The 20,832-nt window shown below is 41.2% G+C and overlaps 1 protein-coding gene across 1 annotated transcript; it reads right to left on the bottom strand.

Annotated features, from left to right (window-relative positions):
• Positions 1–3,816: 3,816 nt before the first annotated feature.
• On the bottom strand, positions 3,817–20,741 carry MTPAP (mitochondrial poly(A) polymerase). The gene is given in 10 exon segments (XM_052805188.1): positions 3,817–4,388; positions 4,391–4,703; positions 6,455–6,528; positions 6,629–6,721; positions 7,935–8,161; positions 10,132–10,343; positions 16,642–16,866; positions 17,202–17,435; positions 17,996–18,168; positions 20,555–20,741. Coding segments are annotated over 10 exon segments (1,770 nt in total). The 5' UTR covers positions 20,727–20,741; the 3' UTR covers positions 3,817–4,341.
• Between the last annotated feature and the right edge of the window lie 91 nt (positions 20,742–20,832).

Below are 20,832 nucleotides of genomic sequence, written 5' to 3'. Positions count from 1 at the left end.
ATGGTGTTACGTGCTTCTCTGCAGAAGCACCAGCACAGCAAAAGCTAGCTCAGACGTTTCCACCATGCTCCCCTGCAGCAGCACAAATGTATTTTCTGCTGCTTTTCTGCAATGGCAATCTGGTACTCACGATCTCATATTTTCCTGCAGATCCTTTTAGAAATTAATTTTTAGGCAGGATTTTAATGTCATGGGGACTTTCTAAGCTGGATAAGAGCAGTGGCCATATCAAGGGTTTCAGCTAGGAACAATAAGGGAGGACAATTATAACCCACAGTTAAGTGAGGCAGCAGTGGACATGGATTGAGAGCAAAGGATACAGGGGGATGGGAACAAGAGGGACTTACTGAAAAATAAAAAAGTATGAACAGGTACCCACCCCAAATGTACAGATACAAATGTGTGGCAGTTTGGAGAACAAGCAGGAGGAACTAAAGCCCCTCATGCTGTTAGTACAGCACTGTTGGAATAACAGATATGGTGGAAATGCTCACATGTGGTGGAAGCACTGTGAAGGATGGATACAAGCTCCTCAGGAAAGACAGGGAAGGCAGAAGGGAAGTCTTGGGGGGGCTTTTTACATGAAGGACCAGCCTGAACATTTGTGATGGATGGTAGTCTGATTGGACTGTGCGTCAGGATCAGAAAAGTAGCCATTAAGAGTGACAAGGATGTGGCAGTGTATTACAGACCAGCCCATCAGGGTGATGAGGACAGTCAAGCATTGAAACAGGTTGTCCGGAGAGGTTGTGCAGTCTACATCCTTTGAGTTTTTCAAGGCCTGACTAGATAAAGCCCTGAGGAACCTGGTCTGATCTCACAGCTGATACTGCTTGAGGAGGCAGCTGGACTAGGTCCAGAGGTCTCTCCCAACCTGAATTATGCTGTGATCCAAAGCATAAAGAACAGAATCCCAGGCAGGAACTGTAATTTTGAAACTGGGGCAGAGGAACAGAGCATCTGCTACCAGCCAAGAAGTCTCAGTTTTGTGACTGTATCTTAGCCATGAGCATCACACACAGATGCTTACCCAGCAGCCAGCTATAGACGAAGACTGCACATTCCCAGGAAGCCACAGAGGAATGATGGCGCAGTGGCAGTTGCAGCAGAACCCATTCCTGCAACTAGTGAGCATCAAACATTTAGGGGGAAAAAAAAAAAAAAATCCCTGGCAACAAATGTTAACTTGAAGTTATTGTCCCAAAGAACATTTTCTCAGGGCAAGGAACTTTTAAATGTTTCAGTTTCCCTAACCAGTTAAGAGCCAGGGAATGTGAGACTGCACTAAAAAGTATTCCCAGTGAGGGGAAGGGGCAGAAGGGCAAAAACGTGTTTAATTCACTGATGTTCCTTACACATGGCCTCCCCAACAGTCCTACCCTACAATGTAGCACATCAGCCCCAAGTCCAAGAAGCAACTAAAACTTACTGCCTCACTCTTGCCGAGACATTGTTTACATGTTTTTGGACCATATGAACGAGCTCTCATATCCACTGTCACCATAGTCCTTTCTTGACAAATATCCAACCCTTGTGTTTACTGACAGAACCATACTGCTGTTTCTAACCAACTTCAGTGTGATAAGGCTGCTGCCCTCAGGAAATTATAATCACACCATTTCTCTTGATTTGCTAAATACACCGCCTCAAATCTTGGTCATCCTCTTCTCTGTCTGGTTCCCTTCACACAGGTGGCTTCAGTTTCACCAGTGTCACCCAGCTCTTCTCCCAGACACAGCTCATGCTCTAGGGAAGCTTACGGTCAGCTCTCCACCCCCAGCTAGCAGCCTCCTCTATGAAAGCTGCCCATCAGGCTTATTTGTATCATCAATGATAGCTGCTCCTCAAAGTCTCTAGGCTTCACTCAGCAGCTGGCCCACAGCTCCCTGGACTTGCAGACATCTGAAACAATCACTTGTGCATTTCCATTGCTACAACACTGCTTTTGGCTTCTTTCTTTTCAGAAATTGGCCTGCAGCCATGACAAGGGTTCAGAACTACTCCCCAAAGGGACAGGCAGTCTAAACAGAAAAGTGATGCTGAAAGATGTTGCATGTGCAGTAACCATGTTCTGCCCTGCCTTTTAAGGAATACTAAGCAGCTTCAATGCCTATACACATTTACAATTAAAGCATGTGCTTCAGGATGGCTCAACAGTAGAACCAAATTACAAAATTTATTAGTATTTGACAAGTGTCCTGTGTCTATGTGTCAAAATTCTTATAAAATCTTTTCTATCTATGTCAGAGTGAACCACTGTGAATGTAATACAAGTAGGTCAGTTCTGCTGTATGCTCCTGTCCCTGATAAGCCATTTTCTTACTATTGCACTGCAGTATTACCCATTTTGTTTAGCTGGAAAAAAGAAAACTCGCAAGTACTCGAGTACTGCCCTAATCTTCAAAAAGCTGCAAAGTCTATTGCTGGAGAAACAGCAGAAAATGTACCTCTAGGTTCTGTAAAGATTAAGGTAGCAATGGACTCCTTACAGCATCAGTGCCAAGCTTGCTATCAAAGGCTTTGGGTTAGCACCAATAACAAGTTACAATAAACTTCATACCAGCCTCCAAAAAGAAGTTCACACACCAGCACCAGGATTTAGGTACAAAACTAAGTCTGAAATTCAAGGCTCAGTCTTGAAGAAGTTCATACGAGAATTAATTCCTGTGACCAAGATAATGACTATGTGAGTCATTGTTCAAGAAAACATTTATAAATCAGAAATGGACACATATGAATATTATTTTAAATTCCAAATAAACTAATACAGAAGTGATCTGTAAGAGGGTCTTCCTGCCACTCAAGGTCTAACCCTTTAGTCTGCCAACTGCTGAAAAGTACTTTTCCTTGCCCAGTTTTTACAAGTACTTTGGAAGTATGCATTACTGCCCACAGTATTTCCAACAAATAATATCTCAGGGAAAAGAAAAAACACACTTTTAAACTGTTCAGACTACACCATTAGAAATAAGTCTACACAAAATCATATACCACTGCAACATTAAAGAATCTAAAAATACTGAAAATGAAACTGTAATCATAAACATCAATGTTGCATCTGTATGATAATCTCTGAGTTACAGTAATTTCTTGTACAGAATTTCTGTTAAGAATATAGACAACAGTCTGTAGAGTTGTTATCACTGTTGCCATTTAGTTTTCATGCACGAGTGGCTCTCAAACTGGACAGGTGGAATAGTCACAAATGTACCTGGAAAATCTATCTGACATTTGCTTGCTCTCCATTTCCCTTTCTGACTTCCTTCCTTCCCTTCTCTCTCTCCCTTTCTCTGAAAACACTCTCTTTTGTGGCAGATGGACAGAGAACTCAATGCTTGTAAGTCCACCAGAAGCATCAATTCTCGCTGGGCCAACTGATCTGGAAGGGAGACTGTCACCGTTCTGCTGGATATCTTAAAAACAAGGCAAGACTAGAACAGGACTCCAGCATGATACATGATTCCCTATGGATCTCTGCAAGGGACAGATCCCTCTGCAAAGGATAGTGAGAGGAAGGCTTTGGTGTTGTCTAGTAGGCAGCAACTTTGAGGAGAGTGATGAGGCAAGAAGGGCCTGCAGAAGCCCCTGCCTTAACCTGAAATACAAGTTCAAAGTGAAGTTGAAGGCAAAATGAGAAACGTGAGTGTATATACAAATGTGGGTGGTAACCAGTCCTATGGGTACAGAAAACAAAAGAGAGTTGACTGAAGAAATTTGAGATCAGGTGGTAAAGACAAGAGCAAAACCACTTTTCCAACACAAAACAGTTGCACTACCCTTGGAGAGCAATGCTTTATGAAACTGCAAACGCTACTCTCTAATTCCATTCTCTTTATTTTGTCTTCGCACTATCTACATGAATGAAAAACAATTGCAAAAATAGATACATGCACTTTGGTTTTACTGGCTTCCAGAACATGATTGGATTGGAAGCAATGGTTCTAAAGCGTTCATATTCTTTCAAACTGTGGTTTCACTGAAAGGTGGTTGTTTTTTGAGCTTTTACTTAGCAGATCATTTTTATGTTAGTCAACAGAATTCCCAAAAGCTTTTTCCCATGCTGCTCCTGTCAGTCTTTTTTTTTTTTAAAGACTGCCCAACTGAAGGCTACTTCCAAAATGTATCTGTAAAACTTGCATTTGAATGCTCTTCATTCATAGAACAGATAGAAAAGTGAAGAGTAAGGAGGAGAAAAACGTACAGAAGGAAAGCAGACCTGTACAAAAAGCATCACAATGGAAAACAGAGGTCATTTGACTCTCCATTTCACCATAATAGAAATATTAAAAGTAATGTTCTTCGGACTGTGTGTCACATTCAATTCCTAGAACAGAATATCAGCTACTGGGTTTCTGTGCTGGAAGTCACTTTCCCACTGCTTTTTGTAGACTATTTGCATTAGTTAACCTTAAAGAGTCCAAGAGGCTTCTGATTGTTTCACTTCCTAGTCCTTTCACCCTATTCTTCATCTTGCCGGGATTACTTTTTCCAAATGGTACCAGTAAGGCTGCCAATCCCCAAGGCTCTTTATTGGTCATTTGCTGAGTTTTATCTTCCTTCTGTAAAATCCAGGCACTTTCTCTGGCCATAGCTACAAATTTCTCCAGCTGTGGCTGATTAACATTCTTGCTGATATTAAGGTCTTGTTCAAAGGGATTCCAGATATAAAGAGGAGTCGACTCAGGTTTATTTACTTCCTTTCCCTGCAGACAGCGTAAAGAAAAAGCCAAAGTTGCATATGTGCATTACAGGCTGAGCAAATAACAATCACTTGAGTTGTTACATTAGCATTAAGAGTAAAAGTATTTTGATCTAGTAGAGAACTTTTTGGAAAAAAAAAAAATCATTATTAATCAAGTTAATTTTCCTGTCAACCTGACTGTAAGACTCCTGTTCCCTGAATCCTCTTAGTGGTGCTTTTCCTTGCCACATTCAGCTTAGATTTCCTTCAAGGCAAAGAACACACAGCTACAGCTTAGCCTGTCCATTTGGCCGTTCTCCCATTTGCTTTTCCACAAACCTCAGACCTCATTCATTGCAACCTCCTACTCCTATCTCCATTCATGTATGGACAGCATGAGTGTGTCATATTAACCTGCATAGCCCAGTTTGATAAACTACTACAAGCACTTAAACTGTTCAAACCATTCCTCTCACAGTGCTCATTAAGAGCTATATAATAAACCAAGATTACTGCCTTGGCTTAAATTCCTCCCAGTTCAGTCTGTCTTTTAAGTACAGAGCTATTCAGGTCATGGTCCACTTCTGGGCACTTGGTGTAGTACGAGACAAGTTGTTGACAACTATGTAGTTTGCTATTTAAATGCACTTCCATCTCAGTGCATATCAGTGCTACTTAGCTGACTTGCTCTGTATCATAGAACCTCTGCAAGCCTTCCACTGCAAGCTCTAGCAGGCACCCACCAGCTACTGCTAGTCCAGGAAGTGTCCACGTACATGCTGCATACTCTTGCCCCAGGGCCAAGGGGACTGACTAGTTAAACAGAAAAACAGCAGCAGCGCAGACATTTCCCCTGACTAGCTCAGGCTCCAACATGTGCATGTTTTTGCTTGCCTTTTTTAAGGCTTAATGGTAAACAGAAGTTCTCCAGCTTACGGAATCAGTTTCTAGGATCAACCTGCAGCAGCAAAAAGACTCTTAGGCCAGTAATCTGTAGTGCCCAAGTAGGAAACAGAACACAAACAAGAGCGTCCACACAGCAACATAGCACTGAAACCCCTCATCCTGTAAGCACCGCAGGAGGAACAGGTGCGAGTTAAGGTAGTTACATTTAGATATATATTTCTATTATACTCGCATACACTCACACATGTATCAATAAATAGCATGACTTAAACATATGAAGTAAACCAAAGTGATAGCACAGAAGGATCATGTTATCCATCATGCTTACTGAGTTGTAAGTACGCTTACTGTAGGCTGATACAAACTGCAGTAGGAAACTCAAGTGCCAAAAGCAAGTTTCAGAACTCGGTTGTAAGTTTTAATGCAGACACTGTTTGGGTCTGGACTCCCAACTTCAAATGCAAAGCCTGTTGGTGCACAGGGTTTGTCATAGACTTTTGCTATGACATACATCATGACATTTTAAAAAGTTTTCCTCTCACAGAAGCAAATAGCTTCTACGTTTTAAAACTGCCACTTTTATTACATGGTTTTCAAGAAAAATCATACAGGCTTGGCATCAGAGTTTGTGCTTTCCAACATATCCAAGTAATGACACTGTAAATTTTTTTAATGGTGCTGTAAGTGATTAGGCTCCGAGAGGAAAAATCTCTTCCATCACAGAAAGGACTCAATTTCTGGATACAACCAATTTAAATGTACTTTCTATATACAATATGACAGAAATTGTTGCTTAGCATATGTAGTTTGTCAAACGGCAGACTGAGAAATTCAATTGATAATGATGAGAGATTAAAATTAATTTACCTTTCGGAGATTTATGGAATTCTTTCTGAAATCAAAGTTTCCAAAGTATTCAAAAAAGTCACCCAACAATACATCTAAAAGAAAGAAAACAATAGCCATCAGTAACATTAAGCAAAAGTTTACTTTCGATATGCTCATAACAATTAAAAAAAAAGTTAATGAAGATTTACCTACCAAGTGTTTCTGTATTTTTTGTAGGTTTAATCTTGCTTAAATCACTAACAAATGAGCAATCATATCCTCCAATTACGTGCTTGTCTTTTTCATCTGAAACAAAAATCACAGACATATTTTGAAATGATAAACAAGAAAATACCATTGTATTTAATAAAATTCAGATGACTGAATTCAATGAATGCTACCATATTAAGTAAATCAAATTAGGAGTTCACAAGTGAACTTTCAGGTTAACATTCAACTTAAGTGGTTAAAGATTTACAAGAAAATCTTTATGGAAAGATTGGACACGCAATGGAAAAGCAGCATGAGTAAATGGCATATTTTCAAAAGCCTACAAGAAAAAGGTATACGACATCTTTGTATCTCTGAAGTTACTTCTTTTACATAACAAACCTGATATCTCTGCATACAGAGCTTTATTACACACTGAACAGCACAAACCTCTGAGATTAACACCTGTATGAGGGTTTCATAAAAATCAGACCCAAAGTGTCCACCATCTTTTTCTGAAAAACTTAAGAGAATTAGGAATATTCTTGTAAAATTTCAGGACAGGTGTTTTATGTATAAAAAGTCTATAGAATTCTGATGGAAAAGCTTAAACTGATTTTAAAGCAACTAACCACAGACCTTTTTCTCCAGTCAGAGCACTAAAGCTTCCAAGGAAGCATGTCAATAAGCAGAAGGCACAAGTGAGGAATCAAGAACTTAGGGTGTCATTCTCTACGCTTTCATAAGATTTACTGAAGATAATACAGCCTGAAAGCTACGTACGAAACCGCCAGAACAGCTTGTTTGTGAAGATATAAGAATTATTTGCAGATGGCCTGAACAGTCTCAAGGATATTACAAATTGTGAGGAAAAAATATAGCCTTTCTTTTAAACATTTGGTATCTATAAAACAATATACATCATATCAATCTGCACAAAATCCTTAACAACTGCAGAAACATCTGAGACCCTACAAGTCTTCTAAAAAACAAAATACAAAATAAACAAAAAACAGCCATCATGAGAGAACTGAGCAAATAAATGACTTTTAATTATGAGGCATAGAACAAGCCTAACCCCTCTAAATAGAATTTAGAATTGTATTGAAAATGGATTTAGTTTGCCTTTAAAAATGCATTATTTTCACCAAAAAGATACAAGTAAAACTCGTACATTCCCTCAAACTTAAGGCACACTTGATATGCATTAGTATTTGAGAGCATGAAGAAATTGCTTGGGTTTATTCATCACTTCAGAGAAAACAAATGTGAAAGTCACTTCAATAAACACAAAAACAGCTGTCCTTACCTGCCAGTTCTTTAAGTTGATCTAGTGTTGGAATGATAGGTGGTGATCTCTTTTGCAGAAAAAACATGACCATCATGGTCAGAGAGAAGTTTGTAATCCACGTACCAGGAACACTATTTGTAAGTCCATGAACACGGGCCCAACATCGTACACTGAACACTAGCGCTCTTACACGGGAATCAAGACAGCCATAGATATATAAGAGTTCTGAACTTCTTATAGCAATACTGAAGAAGAAATGAAAAGTAAAAGACATGTACATAATGAGAGAATTGTGCAGTACCAGATGCAGTATTCGTTGTTCATCCCTAGAACATCAGTTATAAGGGAAGAGGGTATCCATAAAAAAAAAAAAAAAAAAAAATTAAATTAACTTTCATGCATTTAAAAAAAAATAGAAGAGAATGCCTGAAATTGTCCAGGATGAAATACCTTGTAGTTTTCCATAGTAAGAAGGATACAGTTATGAGTAAATAATAATACTGCATTTGCACTGTTTCCTGTTTCCTTGTTCCACATCACAGTGGGGAAAAAAAACCCCCAAACCACCATCAAGTACTCAAGAGTGAAACTACGCAAAATCAAGGTGGAAAAATCTAATTTATCCACAATTGCCTTTGAAGTACATCAGACAATATCTCTATCCTAATATATAATAAAATACAACCAGAACTTCTTTTACAACTTTTAATCTGACAAGTAATAGAATAATGCACTGAAAAATACATGAAGTGCAGAGACAAAATGAAATCTGCAAAACAAGTCAATTTGGTAATTTTCAAATGACTAATGTTTGGTCCTGGTGAAAAAACAACTATTCTGGAAGGATAAAAGTTTTCAGCTGGATCAGTTTTTGATATGCTTCATCACATGGTCATACAAACATTCATGTAGTGTACAAATGGGAAGGCAAGAAAAAACAGAAAAAAAAAATGGAAGCATGGTGTGAGAGCAAAACTTACCTTGGGGTCAGTTTTAAAGTGCTTGTTGAACTACAGTTGCAGGAGTTTTTACTCCCAATTTGCACTGAATTCTTCTAAAAATCCACCATGGCATTTTGGGGAAATCTACTATGTCTAGGTTTTGTAACACCTGGGCTTCTAAAATTTCAACTGTGAAGTGCTTCCTTCTGTCCACAGAGGTCTGTTATTACTCCAAATGATAACAAGACAACACACACAGTCCCAACCAGCCAAACTGTCAGCAGAGAATTACACGGAAGTTTGCACAGAACTGCATGCTGACTTTCACTGTGGCTGCATATATGAAAGTAATTTTATTGTAAGACATTTGTTCAGTACTGCCTTAACAACTCCTGCATATTCTGAAACAGAACTTTGGGTAATTCAGAAAATTCAGTCTAGGATCTGACTGTATCTGTTGCAGACAAATCACAAAATCTCCACTAAAAGTCACACTGAAAGTATTCTGAAAGATAATCACTCATATTTTACTATTCCCCAACAACAATGAAAAGGGTTAGTAACTCATTTTTTATTATGTACCCTTATGCCAGGGCTACTGATGTATACTGGATTGAGGTGGGTATTTCTTAATAAAATAAGTGACAGCAAAACAAATTATATGCTTTACTATCAATCAAATGAGAGCAAGCCGGAAGAGGAAAAATAGATGCAGAGAGAGGTATTTCTAAGAAGCCTGCTCCCTCTATTGGGCGCTGCTGTGAAAGGTCCTAAATGACAGTAGCACTTTAGACTCCCGTTTTCTGATGCAGTGAGTTAATTTAGCATTCAAGATACCTTGCCAGCAAACAGGTGTATGCAGGCCCTTAAAGAAGAAAAAAAGGACACCAAAATAACTAGAAACCCTATCGCTAAAAATTAACACAATGGAGCTCATTAATCTGAAAAGCAATCAAAAAAAGGCTGTGAATATACCCATATACATGAAGGGAAGTAACAACCATCGAATGCTGCCTTCTTTCAATTCCTTGTAAGCCAACCTTATTGTATAAAGTGGTTTTCAAGTCTTCAGTTTCAGCTAGCAAGTATTTCCTATGCTGGAGAAAGATATCTTAAGCACATTAAAACCAAAGCTCCAGAAGTCAAAAATATCCTTTTTACTTTCAGAGCCTACACTCACATTTGTCAAGAACACAGCAACAGTTTTCATTACAGGTTTTCAAGAACATAAGTACATTAGTATGCTTCCTAAACTTTTTAAAACCAGGTCTCACCTGTTGCTCACTGACAGATCACACTGGAATCCTGTCGGTTGATGGGAAAATTTCACCAGCGGGCAGCGAGCATTGAGTATCTTCTGTACGCTCACACATCCAGGACCAAAATTGTCAAGGCAATCACCAATCACAGAAAGAATTTTCTGAGTTGCTAATCTTTCAGATGGTAATCTTTTCATCTGATACTCCATTTCGAAGGGACCTTTCTTCTAACACAAAATTTTAAAAGTAAACTGTTACGTCTGGAACCAAAGATACATTTAAGAATACTTCTGAAAGACTACACCAATTTGCAAAAGAGTCTGCACAATGAGAGAGTGAAAGACAAGAATTATTCAAAGCAGACCACAGAACTTAAAAAGGTAAAAACATATTGCTTTCTCTTTTATATTCTTTTCCAGTGATTCAATTTTTCCAGGTTAATAGTGATCAACTTACTGTAAAGTTACTTGTTCAGATGAGCGTATAATAATACTACATCTCACTATTGCCTAAAACAAGTAATTCTGGAATTCCCGAGAGAGGATATATGCTCTGACTGAAAAGAGGAGCATACAATTAAATTAAAAAGTAAGAGGGGCAAAATACAACCAAACCACCATTAATTTTAAACCACCAGTAACTCCATTTCAAATCCTCAAAGAACAATGTGTTATTAGTGAATCAAGTAGCAGTGTAAAGGAAAATGCCTTTTTCATTTAAAAAACCTTAAAAATTTTAGCATGCAAATTACTTAATCCTTCAAAATGAAGGTAAGTTTCCGTAAGACTTAAAATAATCACCTCACATCAGACATGGTTTTTCTGACAAATAAAAAAAAATGTGGAGATGTATTTTGACAACATCAGACATGCTTTTTCCTGTAGGCCTTCGTATTTTAAATTGTCATATTTGTAGTTTATACCTCAATAAAATAACTTTACACCTATGAAATCTCTGTTCTTTTTATAGTCTCTCTATATTTTTAAGCCTCAGCTAATTTTGCTTCTTAATCCAATACCTGACACTGACTTACCCTCCCCCCTTGGAACATGTCATGGGTGAATGCTGTCGTGGTTTAACCCCAGCCAGCAACTAAGCACCACACAGCCACTCTATCACTCCTCTCCTCAGCTAGACAGGGGAGAGAAAATATAACAAAAGGCTTGTGGGTCAAGATAAGGACAGGGAGAGATCACTCAACCAATTACCGTCACGGGCAAAACAGACTTGACTTGGGGAAAATTAACTTAATTTATTGCCAATCAAACCAGAGCAGGGTAATGAGAAATAAAACCAAATCTTAAAACACCTTCCCCCCACCTCTCCCTTCTTCCCAGGCACACCTTCACTCTTGAATTCTCTACCTACCCCCTCCCAGCGGCGTAGGGGGATGGGGAATGGGGGTTACGGTCAGTTCATCACACGTTGTCTCTGCCGCTCCCTCCTCCTCAGGGGCAGGACTCCTCACTCTTCCCCTGCTCCAGCGTGGGGTCCCTCCCACAGGAGACAGTCCTCCATGAACTTCTCCAACGTGGGTCCTTCCCACAGGCTGCAGTTCTTCATGAACTGCTCCAGCGTGGGTCCCTTCCACGGGGTGCAGTCCTTCAGGAGCACACTGCTCCAGCGTGGGTCCCCCGCGGGGTCACGAGTCCTGCCAGAAAACCTGCTCCAGCATGGACTCCTCTCTCCATGGGGCCACAGGTCCTGCCAGGAGCCTGCTCCAGCGCGGTCTTCCCACAGGGTCACAGCCTCCTTCGGGCATCCACCTGCTCCGGTGTGGGGTCCTCCCCGGGCTGCAGGTGGCTATCTGCTCCACCGTGGACCTCCCTGGGCTGCAGGGGGACAGCCTGCCTCACCATGGTCTTCCCCACCATGGGCTGCAGGGGAATCTCTGCTCCGGCACCTGGAGCACCTCCTCCCCCTCCTTCTTCACTGACCTTGGGGTCTGCAGGGCTGTTTCTCTTACACGTTCTCACTCCCCTCTGGCTGCAGTTTCTGTGCCCCAGCAACTTTTTTTCCCTTCTTAAATATGTGATCCCAGAGGCGTTACCACTGTCGCTGATGGGCTCAGCCTTGGCCAGCAGCGGGTCCGTCTTGGAGCCGGCTGGCATTGGCTCTGTCAGACATAGGGGAAGCTTCGAGCAGCTTCTCACAGAAGCCACCCCTGTACCTTGCCACGCAAACCCAATACAATGCATACTATACAAACAGCATTATGAAGTGACCTAACTAGTCCTCTGAGACACAGAGCAAGTTACTTTTGTCGTCACCAGGTTAGTGCAAAGAAAATTTGCACTCACAGACAGGTGAAACAATCCAGAACTTATGGACCTTGCAACCTTTCCCACAAATTCGCTTTAGGTGCTGAAATTGAGTCGCTCTGGCAATCACTGAGGTGACTGTTCCTGCTCTCCTCTTGCCAACAGTTCTCCAGGCAGCATGTGTGCTTGAACATACCAGAACAGAGGTCCCTAATCCCATTTGGCTGTGTAGCTGCATGCTACAGCAGGGCTGGCTCAAAGTGAAAGGAGCCTATAACTATCAACATTGAGGTAGGTAACAGGAAAGAAAAAGACGGGGACTCGGCCAACATGTAGGTGTGCTAGTGTTTGGACCTTTATGTTTGCGACAAAAATTACAATGTGCCTTACCAGACAGCAGGTCAAGATCTCTCAAAAGCTGGATGAATACTTTTTTGTAATGATAAAACAGACACTCTTAATAGTTGATAGGACCTTCATATCTGGCACCTTTGGTGCCAGATGGGGTGGATGAAGTACTGATCACTTGCCCCAGCCCTGTGGTTCTCCCCCTATTCTTGCCACGTTGCTCAAAACAGCAAATGTAGATAAAGTAAATTATTACTTTGGGGTAAATTGATATAGTACCCTAAGCAAGAAGTATAACTGTTTTAATGCAAAAACTGTTACTCTAAAAATATCACAGAACTCTGTTGTAAGTCATTCACTGATCTCCAAAACTGCCTGCATGTTAAAACATTAGTAATCAGTTTGCCATAAGACTCAAAAAATGTTATTTAATGTAAATAGGTGCTGAAATGCCTGGACCTCCTCCACTGCTGATACAGCCCTGAAAGGCTGCAATAGTACAGAAACCAGAAGATACCCTTTCCACTGCTGCTATATGATCTTATAACTAAAGCTACCTCCCCTTGTCTTCAACTTGTTCTAAGGCGGTCAACTTATGTATACTAGTAACACAATTTGCCAGGGAGAGTATCATTATCCCTATAAATCACACTGCCAACTATATGAGACTTTTGCCTTCATCTGAAGTATTGTCTGTTGCCTATCACAGGATATACACCCAACACCTTATTTTCCTACTGTATTGGGTTTACATGGCAGGGTTTTGGTAGTGAGGGAGCTGCAGGGATGGATTCTGTGAGAAGACACCACAAGGTCTCCTCATGTTGGACAGAGACAGTTCCAGCCAGCTCCAAGACAGACCAGCCACTGGCCAAAGCTGAGCCCATCAGCGATGCTGGTGGCACCTCTGTGATAACATATTTAAGAAAGGGTAAAAAATGCTGTGCAGCAGCTGGGAGAGTGAGAAAAATGTGAGAGAAACAACCCTGCAGACACCAAGGTCAGTGAAGAAGGAAGAGGAGGAGGTGCTCCAGGCACCAGAGCAGAGATTCCCTAGAAGACCATGGTGTTGCATGTTGTCCTCCTGCAGCCCATGGAAGACCACAGTGGAGCAGATACCCACCCTGCAGCCCATGGAGGACTCCATGCCAGAGCAGGTGGATATGCCCTGAAGAAAGCTGCAGACTGTGGAGAGCTCACACAGGAGCAGGCTCCTGGCAGGAGCTGCAGGCCATGGAGAGGAGCAGCTTTTCTGGCAGGACCTGTGACCCCGTGGGGAACCCCCACTGGAGCAGTCCATTCCTGAAGGACTGTACCCCGTGGGAAGGACCCATGCTGGAGCAGTTCTTGAAGAGCTGCAGCCCGTGGCAGAGACCCCATGCTGGAGCAGTGAAACAGCATGAGGAGGAAGGAACAGCAGAGACGAAGCGTTATGAACTGACCACAACCCCCATTCCCCATCCCCCTCTGCTGCTTGGGGGAAGGAGGTGGAAGCATTGGGAGTGAAGTTAAGCCTGGGAAGAAGCGGGCATGATGGGAAGGTGGTTTTAATTTTGTTTTTTTTATTTCTCACTATCCTAATCTGTTATTAGCTGGCAATAAATTAAAATAATCTTCTCCAAGTTGAGTCTGTTTTGCCTGTGATGGTAATCGGTAAGTGATCTCCCTGTCTTTATCTCGACCCACGAGCTTTTTCATCTTATTTTCTCCTCTCTCCTGCTGAGGAGGGGGGAGTGAGAGAGCAACTGGGAGGGCAGCTGGAGGCCAGCCAAGGTTAACCCACCACACCTACAAAGCACAAAGCTCTCTACGTGGTGGCACCTTAGTCTCCCATTTTGACTATGCTTGAATCAAGACACAAGAGTTGCAATAATGATTTTTACACTTCTTTACAGGACAATGCTCTAAGGTACCTTATTTTGGCACACGCTTTCACATTGATGCAGCAGATGCACCCATGTTTTAACGCTCCAAAATTTCAACAAAACCAACAAGATCATCATCTTTAGTGTGTAAAGACTGTGCTTGCAAGCAAGACAAAAGCCTCACGACACCACACAGAGTATTAAATGTGCCACACAGAGTATTAAATGTGCCACGCAGCCTATTAAGCTATCATGTAACCTGAAGACACACATTCACCTAGTATCCCTCCTGGCTTTTGCTGCAGCATCCCCATAGTAGTAAGTCTGTCAACCATCCACAAGTAATTACAACTGCTAGTAACCCCATCACCAAATAACTCTAAAGTTTACAACAGAACTTCTATTTCTACAGAGAATGAATACTAAAGAAAACAGCTAGTTACAAAACATGCTTTGAAAATAGACATTTTATACTTGAAAGATTTTTCCCTCAAAATTTAAGAGGCAACTTTACTGTTAAAACATAAATGGTTCCTAGATTTTAACACTTCCCACACACGCACGATGATCCTACTCTTCAGCCGACACATTTGCTTTCATTGTGTTTGATCACTGCAATAATACTAAAAACTATGTATGTTTGAAGGGATATTTCTTTAAAAGTAACGTACATGGCAATACACAAAGTGTACGGAAAAGCTGAGTGAATTTTCAATCTTCAAAAGCTTAAGCCCATTGCCTTTTTTTTTTTTTTAAGGAAAACAAAATTATTTTTTCTCAAACTATCTGTCACCATACAAATAAAAAGAAAAGTTTTCAAAAGGCCAGAATCACTTACTTAATTACTCATTCAGAATCCATGAAGAATCTCAACTTCTCCACAGGGCATTTCTGTTCCAGCTCTCCCTTCTTCCTATCCTGATTCTCATGTCTCTCTTTCATATTTTGTTCTCTAATCTGAAAGGATATTTACACTGCCCACAGCCAAAAAACAGCAGCAAGAGATAAGATCCTTCCAAAAAAGCCTTGTCTAGTCATTTCCCATTCTTAATGCCTACACGCACAAGGACTGGGACACAACCTACTCTAAATAACAGCTAAAATTTGAAGCTGCCCAAATACCAACACTAAACATGTGAACTTGGTTATATAGTGTAGATTTCTGATTCATAGTATGGGTAAAGACATGATTAAGATGAAATTTAATAAGTGCATTGAAAAAGGCAATACTGTTGAGCAAATACCGCTTACTGGCAGTCTTGTAACCCTCCAGCTTCTCGAGGTAGTGATGCAAATTCTGTACTTTGGTCAGCAAATTCAAGTGAGTGTATTTCAATTTCAAGCCTCTACACTTGCCTAGTAATCACCACTTGTCTTGGTGCTTACTATTGTATTATCAATGAGGCATTCAAATAATTATGAAGTATCTTATGGAAAGTCTGACAACTGAAAGTATCTGCATTATTGATATGGCTCAGTTCCTGTTTTGCTCCTGCGTCCTGGTCCCCAAAACATCTACAGTTGATTTATCCTCAGGTTCCTTTCAGGAGTAAGTTAATTAATTCCCTTCAGCTCTTGAAACTAAGGAAAAGAACCTGACAACCCTCCCAAAATGCACATGCATGCACACACACAAAATTACTATGCTTTAGAACATGGAAGACCCTAACAAAGCCAAGCTTCAAAACAGCAGGGATGAAGCCCAGCAGCTCGAGAGAAGAAAACACAACAGTAGGATGGGAAGGTCTGACATTGCTGAATCAATTTCGGAGGATGAAGGGGTTTTTTCACAGTGAAATTCACCCTAACAGTATGAAGACTGTGTAAACACCAAATCATTTTCTTCCTATTGCACGGAAGATCTCTTTCATGTCACATCAAGCTTTTAAAAGTCTTCAAATACAAACGTTCAAATAAACTCATTCACAGTCTATTGTATGAACTCATGTAAAACCTAAGTATAAATAAACTGATTCCTGTGTGTGAAACAGCAAATGAGCTGCCCTGTTGGAAGAAATCCAACAGACTGAAGATGCACAGCATAATCTTACCATTTTTGTAGCATGCTTTTGTGTATCATGGAAGTCCAGAAACATGTCCACATCACATCCCAATTTGCCAAAGGTGTTGACTGAAGAGCCAAATGGCTTTACCGTGCTGTCTGGAAAATACGCACGTGTGAAATCCCGAACCAGAGAACAGGCCAGAAATCGGAGCTTGATATTTTCTTCTGTAAGCTGATACTCATTCAGTAGAATGTACATCTGACTGCTTATCTAGTTAAGAAAATAAACATTGTAAAAATACAATGACACACCTTCTATCTATTAACATGTATTTTCAACTACTAAATATCACTGCAATTAGAAGATTTTTTTTTTTAATCTCAAACAGGTTTATTTCACACACAAAAAATTATTTTGACAACTAAAATTGGTAATTTCATCTATTTGTTTCAATGTAGGAGAACAATTCACACAAAATTCTAACAGGGGTTACTTTTTTTTTTTAATAGAAATAAATTGCTTTATAAGTTGCACACGACCACTTGCAAATCTGAAACGGACATTGTTCATTTTTAATTGAGAGAGATCTAGAAACCTCTACTTACATTGTCTGCATGACAAAGCTTTTCAGTAAGCTCTTTCACTGGAATGTGAGACTGAGGAGAGAGGTGAACTGGTGTCTCTTCAGCAGCTTGACTCACTGGGTTTTTCAGCGTGAAAGTAAAAAGTCTAGATTTAAATGGGACAACATGATGCTGTGCAGCACTTGGGATTCCAATAGCATCCTGCAATGAGGCTATACTGGTTTTTTCTGAAAATTCTATTAAAGCATGGATACCCTAAAACATTAAGAATGGAAATAGACAGGGTTAGATAAATGCATACAAGCCTTGAACTGATGGTACTGCTATTATTCAGATGTTCCTGAGAGTATTGAGACAGTTTAATATGACAGTCCTGAAGCTGAATGCTAGGTTCTGTACCTCAACACTCTTCAGACACTTTTTCACAAGAGGTCAAAAATATTTAAGATATGCTATTCTTGGCAGTAAGCACTCAACATAAAAGTTCTAAAAGCTATTTATCTTCACAACCGTAATGCTCAAGAAACACGTAAAAAAGAGTTAGCTCTATTGTTAGAATAATAAACAGTGCTACGTAGAAGTTTCAAAGATTTAGTGCAAAACAGGTTGCTAACTATCCCTTAGAGGTGTTGCTTAGCTGACTTATGAATAAAAATCTGTTGCTCAGCAACTTGTAAACATTAACAAAGGTAAAAACGAATTTAATATACTAATTACATATAATTTGCTTAACTTGCATATGTGAGGCCTTGACCAAATGCTGGTATTTCTTTTTGTCTAAGTCTAGATTTTAGTTTACATTGTTAATTACTTACACGGTTTTCAAAAAAGAAATGACTCTTAATATTTCCATGACTAGATAAATACTGCAAGAACTTTTTTTCGTTAAGTTTTGGTGGGCACTTAATTAAAACAGTCCGTTCTGCTTGCTCCGATCGTTCTGTTTGGACCTCAGCAAATGTCTTCTTTCTGGTATTGACTTCGGCATCTGTGAGAAGAAATGAGCATCAAGGCTTTTCTTTATAAACAGAAAGATTTAAAACTGATTTTAGTACACTTAATCTCTTCCTCTGGATTGAACAAAGGTTTGTCCTGGCTCTCTAAGAGGGTTACAGCAAAAGAGAAAACAATCAAGAATGAATGAAAGACACAAACATAAGTGTATTTCTCTCACAAATGCATACATTTGTAAGGAATAGGAAATGTACTAAGAAAACAATACTGACTCCCCTTGATGCCACAGGAAGCTTAATGATACAAGGAATCTTTGCTCTTCTTTGATTTGCTGTTCACCATCAAAAAACTCAGCACACACAGTCAGACTCATACATACGAGTCTGGAAATACCAGTGAGGGTGTGAGGCAGAGCTAGCTGCACTGAAAAGATAATCTCTCTCAGTTACCACAAAACCAGCACTTTCATCTTCGGAACAATTCAACACTTGCTTATTTTTACAACTCATCGCCTTCTTTTACAGTAAACTCCTACTCAAAATTTTCGTTTAATACTATACTTTCATCTACTCTACTACAATAAACCCACGGATCAGTCATATCTCACCATACTACTGGCAATCTATATTGTTGCTGACAGCCTACAGAATTAACATGGAAATGAGACATGCTGGAACATCCAGAAACACAGAAGCTTTTTTCTTGATTGCACACAGGCAAAGGGGCCATGTCCCAAATTTGAAATCATAATCACTTCCTTGCATAAGTCTCAAACTATTCCATTGACATCACATTAACAGAGCCTGTGAAGCTGCTACTTGTTAACACTGTCATTTGTAATTCAGTTTGGGAAGCTGGAGAACATGCAGTTATTTCTTTGCAGCTACTAGCTGCTACAGAAAGGTTCAAGAGAGCTCTTTATTCTATGTTTTTATTTTGAGGAACCCACAAGATATTACGGCTTCAAGAAAATCTTAACTACCATCTAATGACACTTGTTAGTATTTATGATTATTTTTAAGCAATCTTTTGTTTTACAAAGTTTACTGAGCTCTCACACAGGCTTGTAAATAATAACCAAAGTAGTTGTTTCAATAGCTTAGTTTTATGTAGCATTTTTCATCAGAAAACCAAAGAAACCCTTTATGAAGATAAATATCCTATTTTCCATAGGGGCAGAGAAGTGTGAAGTGACTGAGATGCAGAAAGGACAAGTCCCATGGACAAGTGACACAATCAGGAGATGAACCCAGATTTTCTCACTCCCACAGCTCTCTGCATTAAGCCAGAGTGGCTACGTAATTCTTGCCTGATTTCCTACCCGTACATGCTTAGTTACTATACCAAAAAATGTGCTCTAACATCTCTTCCCAGCTCTGCTGTCATTTGCACAGTCTGAGCATAGCACAGATGCAGATGATTGCATCTAAATGGTGGTTGTAAGCATTTTTAAACGCATGAGAGGCTGTACGCTTTGCTTTCTTCCCCTGTTCCATTCAACACTTCCAGTTAGTGACAGAGTTTCACAGTTATTTTAAACAGGTATACACCAGCACTGCTGCTGGATGAAACAGCCCCATCTTCCGCATGGTGCTCGTACATATTCTAATGCTGCCCTCTGCATGCTGATGCTAATGTGAGCATTCACATAGTCATGTAGCAAACCAGGTAAGACTAATGATCAAATTTATACACCAAAACAAGAATGATTAACTGAAATCTGGAATTGTTCCTTAATCGAATTTGCTGCATGTTTGTTAATACAAGGATGTAAACAGCAAAAGGTTTTGTGAAACTGTGATAATACAGGTGATCTTCTCCTCTCTTTTAAAAAAGATTGCTATCTAATGTTTTCCAAGCACTGAAACATGAACGTAATTAGAAGCACAGGCCTCAGGCTCACAAACGCATGAACTGCAAGTTACACGCTACATCCAAGTTACAGCGCATCAACAGCGGACAGTCCTCGCTAGTTCTTGGCTTCTACTAAAGACACGGCATCAAACGTTCCCTATGCCTTTTCAAGGGCGTCTCTCGGGAATAACCACCGTCGCTTCATCTGCCTGCACCTGACACCGGTGTTTAATAAACCAAGTCCTAGGCAACGACAGCGGATTCCGGCCTCCTGGACCGTTCCCTGGCGCTACGGCCGGGAGAGCACAGGCCGACCCCGCTGCTGCCGGGAGGACCCCGGCGGCGGCTCCCCAGGCCCTGAGGAGCTCCTCACGCCCGGGACGCCGGTAATGCCCTGGCGCCGCTCCCGGAGCCGAACCGCCGGCCGCAAACACGGCAGGCGGCCACTCCACAGCCCAGGCCCTCGCCTGACCTCGTCGCCCCCCCGGGAGAAACAGCCGGGCCGCGCCGGCCCCACACGGCAGCCAGGCCCCGAGGGGAACGCGGCGCGGCCCGGCGACCCCTACCTTCGCCCGCCTCCTCGGCGCCGGCTGCCTGCGGCGCCCGCTTCACCGCGGCGCCGGAGGAGCCGAGGCGGGCCTGCCCGCGGGCCGCGCAGCCGCCGGCCGCCGCCGGGCCGGGGAGGCGGAGGCGGCCCCGCAGCAGGGACAGCGCCCGCTCGCCCGCGCGGTGCGCCATTACCGGGCAGCGCCGCGCCGGCAGCAGCCTCTGCGCAGGCGCCGGCCGCCGCGCTCGACGGCGGCCGGCGCTGCTCAGCCTTCCTCCGTCTGGCGCGGAGCGGCTC

This window comes from Harpia harpyja, chromosome 1 (genome assembly GCF_026419915.1).
Source record: "Harpia harpyja isolate bHarHar1 chromosome 1, bHarHar1 primary haplotype, whole genome shotgun sequence".
NCBI classification, from domain to species: domain Eukaryota; kingdom Metazoa; phylum Chordata; class Aves; order Accipitriformes; family Accipitridae; genus Harpia; species Harpia harpyja.
The sequence above is the reverse complement of the archived record's forward strand: the minus strand, read 5'-3'. Positions and strand labels throughout refer to the sequence as shown.